At 34.5% G+C, this 15,585-nt stretch overlaps 2 protein-coding genes across 2 annotated transcripts; both read left to right on the top strand.

Annotated features, from left to right (window-relative positions):
• Positions 1 to 347: 347 nt before the first annotated feature.
• On the top strand, positions 348 to 5,456 carry LOC110811500 (Ubiquitin fusion degradation UFD1 family protein). Its single transcript, XM_022038018.2, has 3 exons — positions 348 to 711; positions 2,107 to 3,405; positions 4,820 to 5,456. Exons 1-3 carry the CDS (start codon positions 529 to 531, stop codon positions 5,045 to 5,047), a joined length of 1,710 nt encoding a protein of 569 aa, XP_021893710.1. The 5' UTR covers positions 348 to 528; the 3' UTR covers positions 5,048 to 5,456.
• Positions 5,457 to 5,961: 505 nt separating this feature from the next.
• Positions 5,962 to 11,329, top strand: LOC110811558 (hydroxyproline-rich glycoprotein family protein). The gene is made up of 7 exons (XM_088215613.1): positions 5,962 to 6,222; positions 6,338 to 6,507; positions 7,364 to 7,440; positions 7,595 to 7,660; positions 7,821 to 7,895; positions 8,157 to 8,231; positions 10,499 to 11,329. The coding sequence occupies exons 1-7, from the start codon at positions 6,071 to 6,073 to the stop codon at positions 10,922 to 10,924; spliced, it is 1,041 nt and encodes a 346-aa protein (XP_088071739.1). The 5' UTR covers positions 5,962 to 6,070; the 3' UTR covers positions 10,925 to 11,329.
• The last annotated feature ends 4,256 nt before the right edge of the window (positions 11,330 to 15,585 follow it).

Raw genomic sequence — 15,585 nt, 5'->3', positions numbered from 1 at the left:
AAATTATTATTATTATTTATTTTCATTTATGTACTATATGAACTTTTAATAACATCATAAATTATAATTTAAAATAATTTTCTGTAAATTTAGTTTTAATTAACGTAAAGGTGATGTTTATATTTGTCATCCGAATAATTTTTTTTTCTCTTTTCATATTTAAACATTTTACTTCAATTAATTTTTATTAATATAGAAAAGCTAACCAAACAACATGCTTAAATTTTACAATAATATAATTCGAACCACGTTGTCTGAAAAAACCTACTTGTATGGGCTTTGGGCCGAGCTTTGGTTGTGGGCTCCACAGACAAGCTTCCGCAGACCCACCTCAAATGAAAAGTCCAGATTCTCTTCGAGACCAGATCCAGGCCCCTTTATATCTTCGACAACACGAAAGGGAAAAAGCTTCTCCCCTACTTGATCACCTTCTAAAAATCTCTCGAACTCACACAAACATTAGGATTGCTCGACATAACTGGTTCACACGGATTCTCGATCGGTAGAGAGAGGGAAAGAGAGAGAAAGATGGATTTTGAGCTGAGAAGAGCGAGGGAGAAGCTGGAGAGAGAACAGAAGGAGAGAAAAGAAAGGGCAAGGTTGAAACTCGAAAGAGAGAGAAATGCAAAAGAAGAAGCTAGGAAACAACGAGAGGCCATTGAAGCTGTTCAGAGATCTCGAAGGCTTGATGCGATCGAAGCACAGCTCAAGGTTTGAGTTCACCCCCTCGGTACTTTTATTTATTCTGAGTCAGGTCTTGAGTTTCAGCTATTGTTTATGTTCTAAATTGGCTATATTACGAGTTTGTTCGTGAACATCTTGTGATTTTTTTTTAATTATAGTGATTTTTTTTGTCTTTTCAATTTCTTGGAAAATGGTGATAATGGGAAAGTTTTGCATTGTAGGTTTGTTTTGTCTATAGAGTCTAACTAATCGGGTTCTTCTCGCGCTAGGAAATTTTGTGAAAAGGGAATTTCTTTTTGTAGTCAGCTATGGATATTGTATATGCCTACAGGTATCTACTGCAGTTATTATTGTAGGATTCCCGCACTGTCAGTTTAAAAATGACAAATTAGAAAAGGTGCTTTTGGGTTGGAAGCGAAGATATATAACAATTCGGAAAGTAATGATTCATAAAATTATAAGAGTTACAAGGTTGCAACTTGATCAATATTAATTAATTTTCGACAACTTATGCCAGTGGATTTTCCCTAAAGATCTTTTATTTTGTCTTCTAGGATGTATAAATGCAGTATAAATATAAGAAAAGATAGACGTGAAAAAAGTTCTTATATTTATTTCTTAACCAGTGGATGACGGGGAAAATAACAATCCTGTCCCAAAAAAGAATCTTATATTCAAATAAAGGTGAAAACTTATATCTTGTCTTAATTCTTCTAAAAAATTATAAGAAGCTTTATTTTATATTTGGTTTTGGTATTTCACTAAATTATACATAGTTTTTTTAAATAGTAAAAAAAAAATACATTAAAACCCTATCAATCTCATCTTCTTACCCTTTATCTCCAAAAAAATTTATCTCAAGAAAAATCTCATCTTCTGACCCTATATATATATTTTGTTTTTTCGCCAACAGCACCATAGTTTATTAATTGCTAAGAGCATTATGTATTGTATCATGTTGAACACAATTTTAAATAAAAGGTAATTTGATACGCGTGATAGTGCAGGTTGCATATTCCCAATTTGACTTAAATGCGAAAATTCAGGAGGATTTTAGATATATTATCCCTATATTTATCACATCAACCCAGGAATTAAATTTTTTTGTTTTCATCACAGGGCAAAAATATGGTTCTAAATAGTGTAAATGTCCTATATCATCCTCGTAATAGCAGCGATGGGCATGTCTGTTAAACCTTAAATAACATATTTCTGTAACTTTGTTTAGAAGGACTTTTGTTGTTATGCTTATAGGAGATTCATCATAGTTTCAGTGATTCATCATGGTTAGGTGTTTTGACTTGTGTGGTTGAATGACAAATTAGATTCTTATGGTCCTTTTTACATTTCTTTAAGCCTCTGATGCATTTCATGGGGTATATAAGGACAAGTCAAAACTTTTATTTTCCTTCTCTTTTACAGGCTGAACAGCAAAGGGAAGAAAGTTTACTTGCTGGGGGAGGAATAATGTTTTACCGTATCTTGCAAGCTGTACCATTCCAAGCTAATGGTGATAAGATCAAATTGCCACCTTCCTGCTTCACGGAATTGTCTGATCAAGGTGCTTTCGATAAGGGACCTATATACTTCCAACTGTCAATAGTTCATCAAGAGAGTTCATCGGATAAGGAAGGTGATGAGAAGAAAGATTGCAGGACCACCCACTCAGGTGTTTTGGAATTTACTGCTGATGAAGATTCTGTTGGGCTTCCTCCTCATGTATGGAATAATCTGTTTGCTGATGATGGTGCAAGTGCACCATTGGTTGAAGTTCGTTATGTTCGACTGCCTAAAGGGACTTACGCGAAACTTCAACCTGATGGAATTGGCTTCTCAGATCTTCCCAATCATAAAGCTATCCTTGAAACAATTCTTCGGCAGCATGCAACACTTTCTCAAGATGATATGCTTACTGTCAATTATGGGCAGCTTAGTTACAAATTAAGGGTTCTTGAGTTGAAACCTTCTCCAAGCATTTCTGTTTTGGAAACTGATATTGAGGTGGATATCGTCAATCCTGATGTGAGTCCTGACAGATCAAATGAGCATGTTTTGAGACCACTTCCACTTGGCAAATCAGAATCTGGGCTAGTTGAGGAAGGAAAGTTTATGTACTACAAGTTCTCAATAGATGATGATACTTCAGAAAAAATTGCTTTGGGAAATTTTAGAATTGAGGTGAAGGTAGAAGTGGAGAAGGCTGGTGGAGATACTGATCTTTATATATCCAGACATCCACTTCTATTCCCAACTCGACATCAGCATGAATGGTCTTCTCATGATGTGGGTTCAAAGACTTTGATCCTTGGCTCTAAAGATAAGAGTCTGAGTGCAGGTACTTACAGCATTGGTGTTTATGGCTTCAATGGAACAACGAAGTATCATGTATCAGTGAATCTTCTGGAAAACAATGACCATAAGGTGGGCCAACATGCTTCGTCTTCATCACCTATGGAGGTTGATACTGTGGAGTGTAGGAATTGCAAACGTTCTATACCCAGTAGGAGTATAGCACTTCATGAAGCTTATTGTAGCAGGCATAACGTGATTTGCCAGCATGCTGGTTGTGGAGTAGTTCTTAGGGTTCAGGAGGCTAGAAATCATGTTCATTGTGATAAATGTGGGCAAGCTTTTCATGAAGAGGAGATGGAGAAGCACGTCAAGGTGTTTCATGAGCCACTTAGTTGTGGTTGTGGAGTAGTCCTTGAGAAGGAAAAGATGGTAAGCAAGATGATTCCTAGATAGCCTTTTCTGGATTTACTTCTAACTTATATCTGTTCTTTAGGTTTATCACTTATTTAAAATTTCCTCTTTGATCGACCTTTTTAAGAATTAAATTTATAAATTGAGTGAAGACCAACAATACCTGCTTTTTTGCTTGAAGAAAAGAGTATTAATTACGCACAAAGGTACCAAGGAGATACTACCCGAAAACACAAAATTACAAGTTGATCAGATAGTTCATGACAGTTCCAATATCTTCCTAATCTATTATGTCATAACCAATCAAAATAAAACCAAAAGTATGAAACCATCTATTTCTAATATTTATAATGTCTGTTTCAATACCCTCAAAAGCTCTAGCATTCCTCTCCCTCCAAACAACCCACATAATAGAAAGCGGGATAAAGAATAAATCTTTTTTTTTTGACATAAACCAGCGCACGTCCACAACTCCTTGCTAACACTACCCGCTATGGCCCACATCATCCCCATAATCCCATACACGTACTCCCAAATTCTGTAAACAACAGGACAATAAAGTAACAAGTGATTGCATGATTCTTCTTCGGCCTTGCACATGTAACACCTATTGGTTATCATCGTACCTCTCTTTTTCAACGTATCAATGGTCAAAGATTTTTTCTTTAACAGCTTCCCAAATGAAAAAAGCCATTCGAGGCGGTGCTTTAGACCTTCATATTTGTTTAAACGGTGCTGTCTTGGCATTCTTCTCACCATTTTTGACAATAAAGTTATAGTAAGACTTCACTGAAAAACCTTTTTTCTTGTCCGGTTTCCAGATTCTTTTGTCTTTCTCATTACCCACCTTAAAAACCAAATGAAACAGGGCTTCTCTTTGATTAGTTATGTTTAAAATTGATACTTACAGATTGATGAAAACCAAGAAGTTATGGTTTTTCTCATGAGGAAACAACGCCTCTTCTGTATGCAATATTTGTTGCTCTCCTTTTATTTGTAAAGGTATTATGTTAGTTGGGAGTTAAAGTAATGGTTTCCTTCATGCATAACAGCCTAAGGACTTCATAGGGCTTCTTGTTATACTTCTGAATTAGTTGTTCTTATGTATATTTTTAAAAGTAAATTAATTGGGCAGAAACAAGGATATTTCTCCTGTGACCCTTGAAAATTTTGCATAGTTTAAATGGCCATTGGTTTTTTGCTGGAACAGATATAATGAAAATAACCACCCTTGTTTACGGTTTACTTGATATCGATGAAGGATGGGTCATTTTGAAAAAAGAAAAAATTGTATGTATTTTAGGATAGAAGATTTCGTAGGATTTGTTGAAGTACGAAAATCATAGCCTTGAAAAAGGATCGATGACAACTTCAATTGCACAGCGATATATGTTTACAGAAACCCTTGGCTAATGTTGAATGACTTTGGCAGGTACAACATCAAGCCTCCGAGTGTCCCTTACGACTAATTACATGTCGGTTTTGTGGGGATATGGTCCAAGCTGGTACCTCAGCTGTGGATGTTCGTGACAGGCTGAGAGGACTATCCGAGCATGAGAGTGTATGTGGATCAAGGACAGCTCCTTGTGACTCCTGCGGACGTTCTGTAATGTTGAAGGACATGGACATCCACCACATTGCTGTGCATCAAAAGAGCTAGTGCTGAGTGAACATTCCTGGCTAGCACCAAGGTGAAATTGGGGCTACTGTCTGTTCCCTCTTGTATTGTTAATCCAAACACAGTCTGCTACGGTGGAGATCCATGCCTGAGATAAGGAAGCAAATACAATTTGTTTTTAGAGAAAGTATCGTAGCTCATCGGATGGTGTTGTCCGTGCATGTCAAAAAATGCAATATAGAAATACTGGCCTTGATGTACATATAATGGATGTTATTTCTTCAATTCTATATTTTATAAATGTATTTTACAAAATGTACTCTCCTTATATGAACAATTTTTTTTCTTACAATAAGTGTGGTCTAATTCTTAGCTCACCAAGAATGTAAAAGAATTTAAATTAATTTTATATTCTTTTTAATTTAAATAAAATTTACATTTTTAAATTTTATTTGAACAAATTCTCGTCACTAATTAAATGTCTAGCTTGGTTAAATAAATATTTACAGATGTAAGCATCAAGTTTCAATAGTATTATCTTGTTGATATTTTTATTGTATATTAAAATGAATTATTTATTAAATATATTTTATAATTAAAGAGTAATAATAATTATTGCTGATATTTCAATATTTGTTATAAAAATTTAAAATGTTTCAGAAATTAAACATTAACTAACGACTCAAATTAACATTTGTAACTAAATAAATTCATGAACATTAATTAATTATCTTTTTAGAAAACGAAAATAGGTTGTAAGAGAAGCTTTAAAAAATAAAATAAAATTTAAAATTATTTATTAATATAAAAATTTTATGTTATTGCAAATTTTAATATTTATTATTTAAAATAAGGCAAATTAAGAAAGATTATTTACAGTAGCAGTAATTTCTGCAGTAACTTCCGTTACCCAAGCGGCTGAAGTATTGTACTTTCATATGACTATAGGCTACAACCCCAAAACCATATAGAGCGAGCGGGGGAGGGAGATAGAGAGAGAGAGAGAGGGAGGGACGGAGAGAAAGCGAACGGAAAGAATCAGAAAGTGTTAAACTCTCCGTAGAAATGGACAGAGATTGGGGTTCGAAGCCCGGCAGCGGAGGCGCAGCCTCGGCTCAGAATGAGGCCATTGACCGTCGGGAGCGGCTTCGGAGGCTGGCCCTTGAAACCATTGATCTCGCTAAAGATCCCTATTTCATGCGCAATCATCTTGGGAGGTAAAACATACACGCGTACATCAATTTATTTGCTTGTTTATCTTATGATATCTATTGGTTAGGGTTTCTGTGATGTTCCTGATGTGGCTTTTGTTTCTTTGTTTTGGTTGGGTAGTTACGAGTGTAAGCTGTGTTTGACACTGCATAATAACGAAGGGAACTACTTGGCGCATACACAGGGGAAGAGGCATCAGACCAACTTGGCCAAGAGAGCTGCCCGTGAGGCCAAGGAGGCTCCTGTTCAACCCCAACCTCACAAGCGCAAAGTGTCTGTTCGCAAAACAGGCAACTCTCCTCTCTTTAACACCTGTTCTCTCTTGTCTTTCTTTGTTCTAATATTCTCTTTGGATAATTTCCTGTTGTGGTCTTAAATTTAAGTCAATTTTAGACAATTTTCGGAGTTTAACCTGACTATGAGATAATATAAAAGACGGATATTTATCGGATGATGGAAAAGTTGCCTAGGGCTTGGGAGTCGCTCTTATTATCAATTGAACAAGAAAAGGCTAACGTTGCATTTCCTTTTGGGTTCTGCCAAGAAATAAAGGCTCTGTTTAGTTGAACACTATTTTTGAGTTTTTATTTTCGAAATTCATAAATGTTTATCCACAAAAACATATGTAGTTGTTGAAAATAAAAATATTGTTCGGAAAATGTTAGTTAAAGCGTGGAATTACTTCGAAATGCATAATAATTGTTTCATTGTCGCTTTTTAAAGGAAAAAGAGGAAATATTATGAGGAAAAAGGGGATAGCGCTGCCTAATTATCAATAAGATCTTTGAAATATCCTAAGCAATGAATTCATTTTTGACATTTGTTTCAAAGAAAAATCACACTCGGTAAAGCGAGGAAAAGGTAGTGAAAACAGAAGACTTATTTTTTCTGTAAAGAAAAATCTTTTGCATTTTTTTTTGTTTACTAAACTCTCTATCCTTCAAAACTAGAAAACTAAATCTGCAAGTAGAGTAGTACGTGGATGACTTCAATGATTTTTTTCTTAATTTATGGACTAATGGCTGTCATATGTAATTTGTCGAGACTAAGAATCTGCGCAAAATTGCTGGTATGCCCTCTAAAGTTGGTATGTCTATAATGTTATTTTGTGGCCTGAAACCAAATGAATTATATGTTTTTCTACAGTAAAAATTGGCAGGCCTGGGTACCGTGTAACAAAGCAGTATGATCCCGAGACAAAGCAGAGGTCACTTCTCTTCCAGGTATGTGTTTAACACATTTTTGCCAAATTATAACCTTTCACATACTCAGAGCAAATAGCCACAGTACCAAAGATGGTTGTGAGAATTTGGAAGATGAGAAGTACAAAACTCACCTATTGCTTTATTGGTAGTTATAATTTTTCTTTTACCACAGATTGAATATCCTGAGATAGAAGACAATACTAGGCCAAGACACCGTGTTATGTCATCTTATGAGCAGGTGAGATTTTATATTATGATGTCCCAATAGTTTCTCATACTTTTTACTGATCTATGATCCCCTTGTTGCAATGCTTGTTAAGCTGATAATTTGACCACCACACTATTTTGCTCGATATGATGCCATGATATCTCTCCCTCTTGTTTTTTAATGAATGCAGAAAGTCCAACCGTATGACAAGAGATACCAGTATCTTCTGTTTGCAGCAGAACCGTATGAGATTATTGCTTTCAAGGTAGTTGATTTTGTCTTTGTTTGTGGAGAACAATAGATTTTAATTGTTCAAATGCAGGGTCCTTCGTAATCCTACCTGTTGCTTTTTTATGTGAAATTTTAGTTTGAAATGCTGATCAAGGAAGAAGGGCAAAGAAAGCTCCCCCATAATTTCAGCATTGCATCCACTCACACACAATTCAATGATATTACACATGCTATTTATTTACTTTGCTGTTTGGAAATTCAGTAATATTTAATTTTGTGCACACTTTTCTTTCAGGTTCCAAGCACAGAGATAGATAAATCCACTCCCAAGTTCTTCTCACATTGGGATCCAGATTCCAAAATGTTCACGGTAGTCTTTTGGATTGTTACTTCACTGATTTTTTTCTCCTGTGCACGGGCATCTACTCTAGTTTGTTCTTTTAACTTCTTTTTTGTTTATTTTGTAGTTTGATCTTAGGTTGAATTTGTACTTCACATTCCTTCTCTTTTTTGTGCCACTTGTCTTTGTGTTCTTCTACATCTTAGAGAATGAGAATATTTCCCATACGGTCTCTTGGAGAATAATAATATTTCCCATACGGTCTCTTGGAGAATAATAATATTTCCTGTCAGTTTCCTGTATTGTTAAGTTCATGTTCTCTGTTTTCTACTGTTATCATAGGCATTTTTATGATTCGAGTTATTAAAACTGGATTGGTCACCGAGTCAACTAAGTTATTTATTAGTTGACTAGTCTGACCAGTTGTTCCTTAGTCAAACCACTGGTTCAAAATATCTTTATAGAAAATCATATACAAAGAAGTTACATGATATTATTGAAATTATATTATTTATAATTATTGACTACAGAAAATATATTAGCGTTCAATTTCATCATTGTACATTAAATAAAAACAGCGGAAAATGACAAAATGATCAAATTTCATCATATGAATGAACCACTTGAATTGAAGTTGGTTTGACTTGTAAGTGTTTTTTTATCAGTTTTAACTGATTCAATATACTTGTTTGATATATTTTATAAATAAGATAAGTTAGGTGTTGTGTTCACTATCATATTCTATTTCTTCATTATAATAACAAAAACAACATTACAGTAATATTACATATTCCAAAAAAGAATTATATAATATTTCATTTTATTTCTTCTAGAGCCATGGTTGCTACTAAGAGGAGAGTGTCACCATTTGCCAATATTTCTAAAGGACAAGGAGAGATTGTTGTTATTCATCCTCTTCCAGAATTTTATTTGAATGAGAGATTGTCGGAGATTGTCAAATTTCCTCTATGGTTTAGTATTTGTGGTTTCTAAGTATGGTTGATTTAGTGGATAAGTACAGGTCCTCTATAAATATCATTCAGTTGTAGAGACTTTTTAGTTTTGATTCAAGGGTTTGAAGTATCCTTTTGTCAAGAGGGAGCAGGCCAGGGAGAGATACAGTGTAACTAAGGAATTGATCGGGCTATTGAGTTGGAAGAGCATATTTCTTATTGTACTTATTGATCACTGGAATACAGTGGATATATTTTTGTGGAAGGTGTTAGGGCCCCAAACTACATTAGTTTGTGTACTTTAACTCCTTGATTTATCATGTGGATCTTAACAAAGTGGTTGTCAGATATAGTTGTTCTACAAGGCCAATATTTAGAGCTTGTTGCCCAGGATAGTGAGGACCCACAAAAAAAATGTGAACCCTTAGAGCATGTTGCTCTGGTAGTGCGAGCTACTTCTGAAAAAACTGTGAACTTTTAAGATCTTGTTACTCAGGGGAATTAAAGGTTACTTACCTTGCTAGGAAGGGGGGAAAAGATTGTAATTAGCTATGTAGTTGGTTAGCTGATTTTGATGATTTTTGTGATGTCTTCAAGTTAGTGATTAATTTTTCACTTGTTATGGATTCAATTGAGATTTATTCCTATATATCGAGATCATTAGGACTTCCTTTTGTTACTGTGGTCAGTTGCCGGAGACAAGTTTTTTGTGATTCTGTTCAGTTGTTATTTTACTGACATTTATTGAAGCCTGAAGGTTGAATTTTATGACAAGTTGTTACTGAAGTTAATTGTTGTTGTTCAACAGAAAGTTGACATTGAGTTAAGCTCATCATTGTCGGATTTAGTTGTTGTTTAAGTCTTTATTCATTGAGCTTGTTGCAAGTTGTTGAACTGAGAACCTACATAAGCTTCAGTATTTGGCAAATGTCAAAGGGAATGTGAATATTTCCCATATGATTTGTAAGGGAATAATATGGCATTTTTTGCAGTTTGTTTTCTCGTATCGTTCTTTGTTTTCTCATTCTTCTTTAAGCATCTGTACAAGAATAATGTACTACTTCTTGAGCATAATAACAAGATAAATACTATAAACCAACTCACCTCAAGTGAGTTGGTTATGTTGGTAATGAGAGTGGGGGTTCAAGGGTTACAAGCCCCTTCGGGGCCATCAGAAAAAGGAGAAATACTATAGTTGTGTCTGCTTTTCTTCTATGCAATAAAACATTTTTTAAGGGACCAGATATACCAAGAAGCTGAATCAATCAGACAAATTTTGTTCTCTTAATGAAACTTTTGTGAATGACATCTAACTCAGATTATTTGTGATGCATCATCATACAGCTGCAGGTATATTTCAAGACAAAGCCACCAGAGATTGGCAAACCCCCATCTGCTCCTGCAGCAAATGGCACAGCAGCACCAGGTGTTCCTCCAAGACCTTTACCTCCACCTCCCCAAGCCCCACCACCACCTCTACCACAAGGACTTCCAGCAGGTGCTCCATCAATAAATCCTCCTCGAGCCCCACCACCTCCGGCACCTGCATCATTGCCACCTCCTCCGCCTCCAATGGCAAATGGCCCTAGGCCTATGCCTCCTGGTGGAACTCCACCTGCACCACCCCCACCTCCAAGTGGCAGTGGCACAATGTTGAACTTCACTCCTGGCTCTCAGGTGGGTAGACCTCCTTCAATCCCTCCTCCTCCTCAAGGTTTTCCAGGCCAGGGTCCACGACCTCCTCTTCCCCCGCCTAATATGGGGCAGTAGGTTTAATGGTCTCTGCTCATCACAAGCCCATCTCCATTAGCATCAATTTTGGTTTTCAAGGTAAATTGGTCCATCAGTATGGCTCCAATGATTGATTTGAGGGCTGGGTTTGACTGCTTTGGATCCCCGTTACCTTTAAATCGATGGTCATTGTAACATGTAAGAGTACTTCATGTTATTAGTTATGTTCTTGCCAAGTTGATTTTTGCAGTCTCAGACAATGTCTAGTGTCTTAATTCATTTTGATACCAGTGAGAAAAATGCCATTGGGAGTTTCTCAGTACGTGCATTTTTGGCATCCCGATGGATAATGGGTGCAAAAGTAAGGATGCCATGCCATTGATGCTGAAATGTATCAGGTAGTTTATATGCGTAATGCAATGGCGCACAAATTTCCCATCAAAACCCTTTCTATTTTCATGACATTTTGGTCGTTAACACAATATCCCTAAGATCGACCTTGGATGCTATGGTAATTTACTTGCCAGATCCATGGATTGAAGTCACAAGTAGTGAAGTGCATGATATGCCTTTGTTTTTCCTGAAAAAGAAAATTAGTCATCGTAAGTGTTGAAATGGAAATTCAAACAGCATCAATGTTGTAGTTAAATTTTATTACCTTGTATGCATATTGTAAAAATGAAGAATACCTCAGAAGTCTTAAAATATATAACAATGGCATGATGGATAACTTTATTAAGTACTTGTAATGTAGCTAGCTATCCTAATGCAGAAGAATTGAGCAAGTGAAATAGAATCAAAAGTGTTTTTTCCAAAAAACTTTGGAAAGATTCTTTAATGGTTTTTTTAATTATCATCTTATTAATGAAAAAAAAAAATTCTATCTTGTTTTATTTTTATTTTTGGATATCTATCCAACTTAAATTCAATGGGATTGAATTGGTCTTGCTTTAAACTAAAGATTTAGCCAGAGCTAACTACTGCAATTCTAACAAGAATCATGATGGAGATCCTGGAATACGTTTAGATTCAATCTATGATTGATTATTCAATGCCCGATCAAACCATCTTCTCCACATGGATGATCTTCCATAAGAGTGGCACAGTAGGCCCCTTTCCACCTGAGTTATCTACCTAAACACCAGACACATACGAAGGGAGCGAAATAATTATGGAAAACAAATAATTCATTAGGAGTTGGAATGTTCTTGGTTTTTATCTTAAATTACAAGGGTAAAAGCTTTTATCTAATTTAATAATTGTATTAGTTAGAATTTTAAGTTCACAATATACTTAAATGCCATTAGGTAATGAAAGAAAAATTTGATCGAATAAATAAAATATTTTAAAATATTGAAATTCATGTTTAGATGTTACATTGTGGTTTACTATGAGCATAATCTTCTTAAAACCAATTATTAATTTTAAATTTTTGACAAAGAAATTCTCAAACTAAAGCATGACTACGTCCTTCAAAAAATGACAAGTTCATTCATCTCTCCTAATTAAGACCACAATCTCACATGTTATGTTTCGCAGCATTCACACCCATAAACTGCTAAAACATTTTGGTACCACTTCACATGTTTCTCTTACTAATAACTTCTTTTATAATAGTTCATCCATTAATCATCTGTTTATATATAAGAAAAAAATTACTTTACTGTAAAAAAAACTGGATGCTACCCACTGAACAAAGTAAAAATTCAATCCAGCTTTTCCATATGTGCTCTAACATTCCTCTCCTACTTGCTCCTCCTTGTTCCTCCGTCCATAAATTTACTAAGTCTAATGCCAGAAGTAACCGTCACAATTCTATATGCGATCTCCATTATTAATGCGACAAAGAATTATTACAGTCGATAATCTATTAATGGAGTTAAAGGAAATCAGATATTGATAATCGAAGACACGTCGAGCAAATTAATTTCTGTGTTTGAAATAAATCATCAAGTCATAAATACTTTATATAATTCAACATATTTTTTAATTTCTGGTGGTGTATCTTAGTTTTTAATTTTTTTTTTCAAAAAAAAAAATTAAAAATTAATGTTTATCGTCTGTATAGTTCGTATTTACTTGTATTTCTAAAATCATTATAATTTCTTTTAAAATATATTAATTTTGTCCGATTTGAATTCTATTTAAACTTTATACAGAAAATTATTATTATTTTTATATGCGAAATAATTTTAAATTTAAATTGAATTAAATCTAAAAATTTATAATTTTAAATCTAAAATTTTAATTTAATTTTATTATTTTGAAAAAAAAAAAAAGCTCTAAACTTAAAAACTAAAAATCAAAAATAAATTCCAAATACTATATAAAATTATTAACTAGAACTTATATAATAACTGGCTAACTGGTAACGTTGGCAGTAACATCAATTAGGAAAATAAACATTATTTTTAAATTAAGTAGAGAAAAGAAAATGTGATAATTTGAGGGTTTTGATTACCTTGACGGACAGAAGACCAAATGGAAGAAAATTTTTGTCAAATGGACAAATTTGACAACAACATGCCGTCTCCTTCAAAATCAAACTAAATGTAAACTATTCATGAATTATGTTTTATACATATTCTTATGAAATGTTTAAGAAACCGTGTCGGCGACAAAACGGTTCAGAAACCTAATCCCAAGATTTTTGCAAGACTAATTAAAATTGACCGAAAGAAAAGTAATTTCCGAAACACTTTCACCGACAGCATCACGAAAATGAAATTGTGGGCCTACCGAAACCGACTAAATGGAAACAACATGCTTTCCTCGTTTCTATTTCTAAAAAAAAATAAAAATAAAAATAAAAATAAAAGAATTTTCCAAAGCCTATACCTTTTCACATCACGAGATTAAGTTATTTACTATTTTATTTACTTATTTAGATAATAATTTATGTTTCTTTTTATTTAAGAAGATAAAATATTTATTAAAACTTAATTCAACTTAATCAATGTAGTTACATTAGAAAATAACATACACACATTTTTACTCCGTCACTCGTACCTTATAGCATTTGAACCGAACATCAACACTTTAGTCAGTCCTTTGATTAAATTCAAGTCTATGAATTTAATTTGTCTCTTTGTATATTTGTATTTTGACGTGTGCCGTAATACTCGGGCTCGAAAATCGACCCGAAATAATTTTTTTTATTTATAAAAATTATATAAATAATTAAAATAATTTTATTTCAATCTAATTTTGTTAAATTTTGAAAAAAAAATAGATTAAAAATAAAATTGAAAATAATTGTTTTTTTAAAAGGACGAAATCTTGAATATATAGAGTGTTTTTGAAAGAAAAATTGAAAAGAAAGAGCTAAATCACAAAAAGGGAAAGTTTAGCCACATGGGATGGCCCAATCAACAAGTCGAGCAAACCAAAACACGTCGCGTGACAGGCCGGCTGACATCGGCTCCATGCGAGAAGTCACGCAGACGATCCGCATACCTAGGCGATCCAACGGTCCAGATCGTATACAGCACACGCGAACAAGCCAGATACATTCCCTCTTTAGATGCGATCGTACAAATGAGATTGATCGCGATGGATAACCCAAATTCATCCACGTAATTAGCCTAAACGAAAAATCATCGAACGGTCCTCCTCGCTCTACGTGTCCCCAAACAGACGGCCCAAATCTACACATGATGGATACTTAAACATCGCATCGTAGGATAACCAAACCCTAGCTGTCTAGCCCTCGTCGGAGAAAGAACCATACGCCAGAGAAGGAGGCCGATCCCCTGCCACTGTCACACTGGAGCCACCACCGACCGCCAAAAAAGGTAAAAAAATTTCCTCCGCGCTCGGAATTCAATTCCGAGCCTCTAGTGGCCACATCGTGATAAAAAAGACGGCGAGTGAGACAGAAATCGTGGGTAAAGTCATCGCGGCCAAAACTCTAAGCCCCCCATCAATAGATTCAGTTTTTTTGCTTTTCTAGCCAACTGAGACTTTTTAACGTATTTTTCACAAGAATATGTATAAAACCAACCAAAATCGGTCAAAACCGGTTAGGTCGCGGTGAACCGCTGCTGTGGGGGCGGAGCCAGCACTAGAGCACGGTGGCGTTGCCGTGCCGAAACTCTAAAATTGGCTAAAAAAAATTTTCAACACCGATTTTAGATTTTTTGGAGTATTTTTAGCTATATGACGAGTATTTTGATTTTCGCACAAAAATTCAGGAAATTCGAGATCCATTAGGAGACGTAGTAGATAGTACGACATTTCAAAATACCGATCTATATGAGAATCCCTCACTCTATTCCCTGTTACGGTAAATTGAGGTTTAATAATCAATAATACTGTATTTTGTAAAAATTTAAAAAAATTCTAAAAATAATTATAGGTTACTAGTGGAGCCGGAACTGGTCAATTTATATTTGCCCTAGTTTGTCTGTGTTATCTATTCATTTTCCTATGCTGCCTAAATTGATTATTATTTGTCATGTGCTTTAATTATTGCTTTGAATTATTTTTTCGTTTATTGACTGTCTAATCGTTATTTTCTTGATTTGATTGACTGATTGGAAATAAAAGTCCTGAATACGTTTATTGGTTATTAAGGTATGAAATTGTATTGTTTACATAGATATCGTTTAAATTAATATGTGAATATGGTATGAAATGTTTGTATGCACTTGGTGGTTATTTTGTTGATGGGGATCTTTATGTGAAAAACTTATTAGGTA

The sequence above is a fragment of the Carica papaya genome, chromosome 3, assembly GCF_054855325.1.
Source record: "Carica papaya isolate Zhongbai chromosome 3, ASM5485532v1, whole genome shotgun sequence".
NCBI lineage: Eukaryota > Viridiplantae > Streptophyta > Magnoliopsida > Brassicales > Caricaceae > Carica > Carica papaya.
Note: the sequence above shows the minus strand (reverse complement) of the source record. Positions and strands in the feature narration are given on the sequence as shown.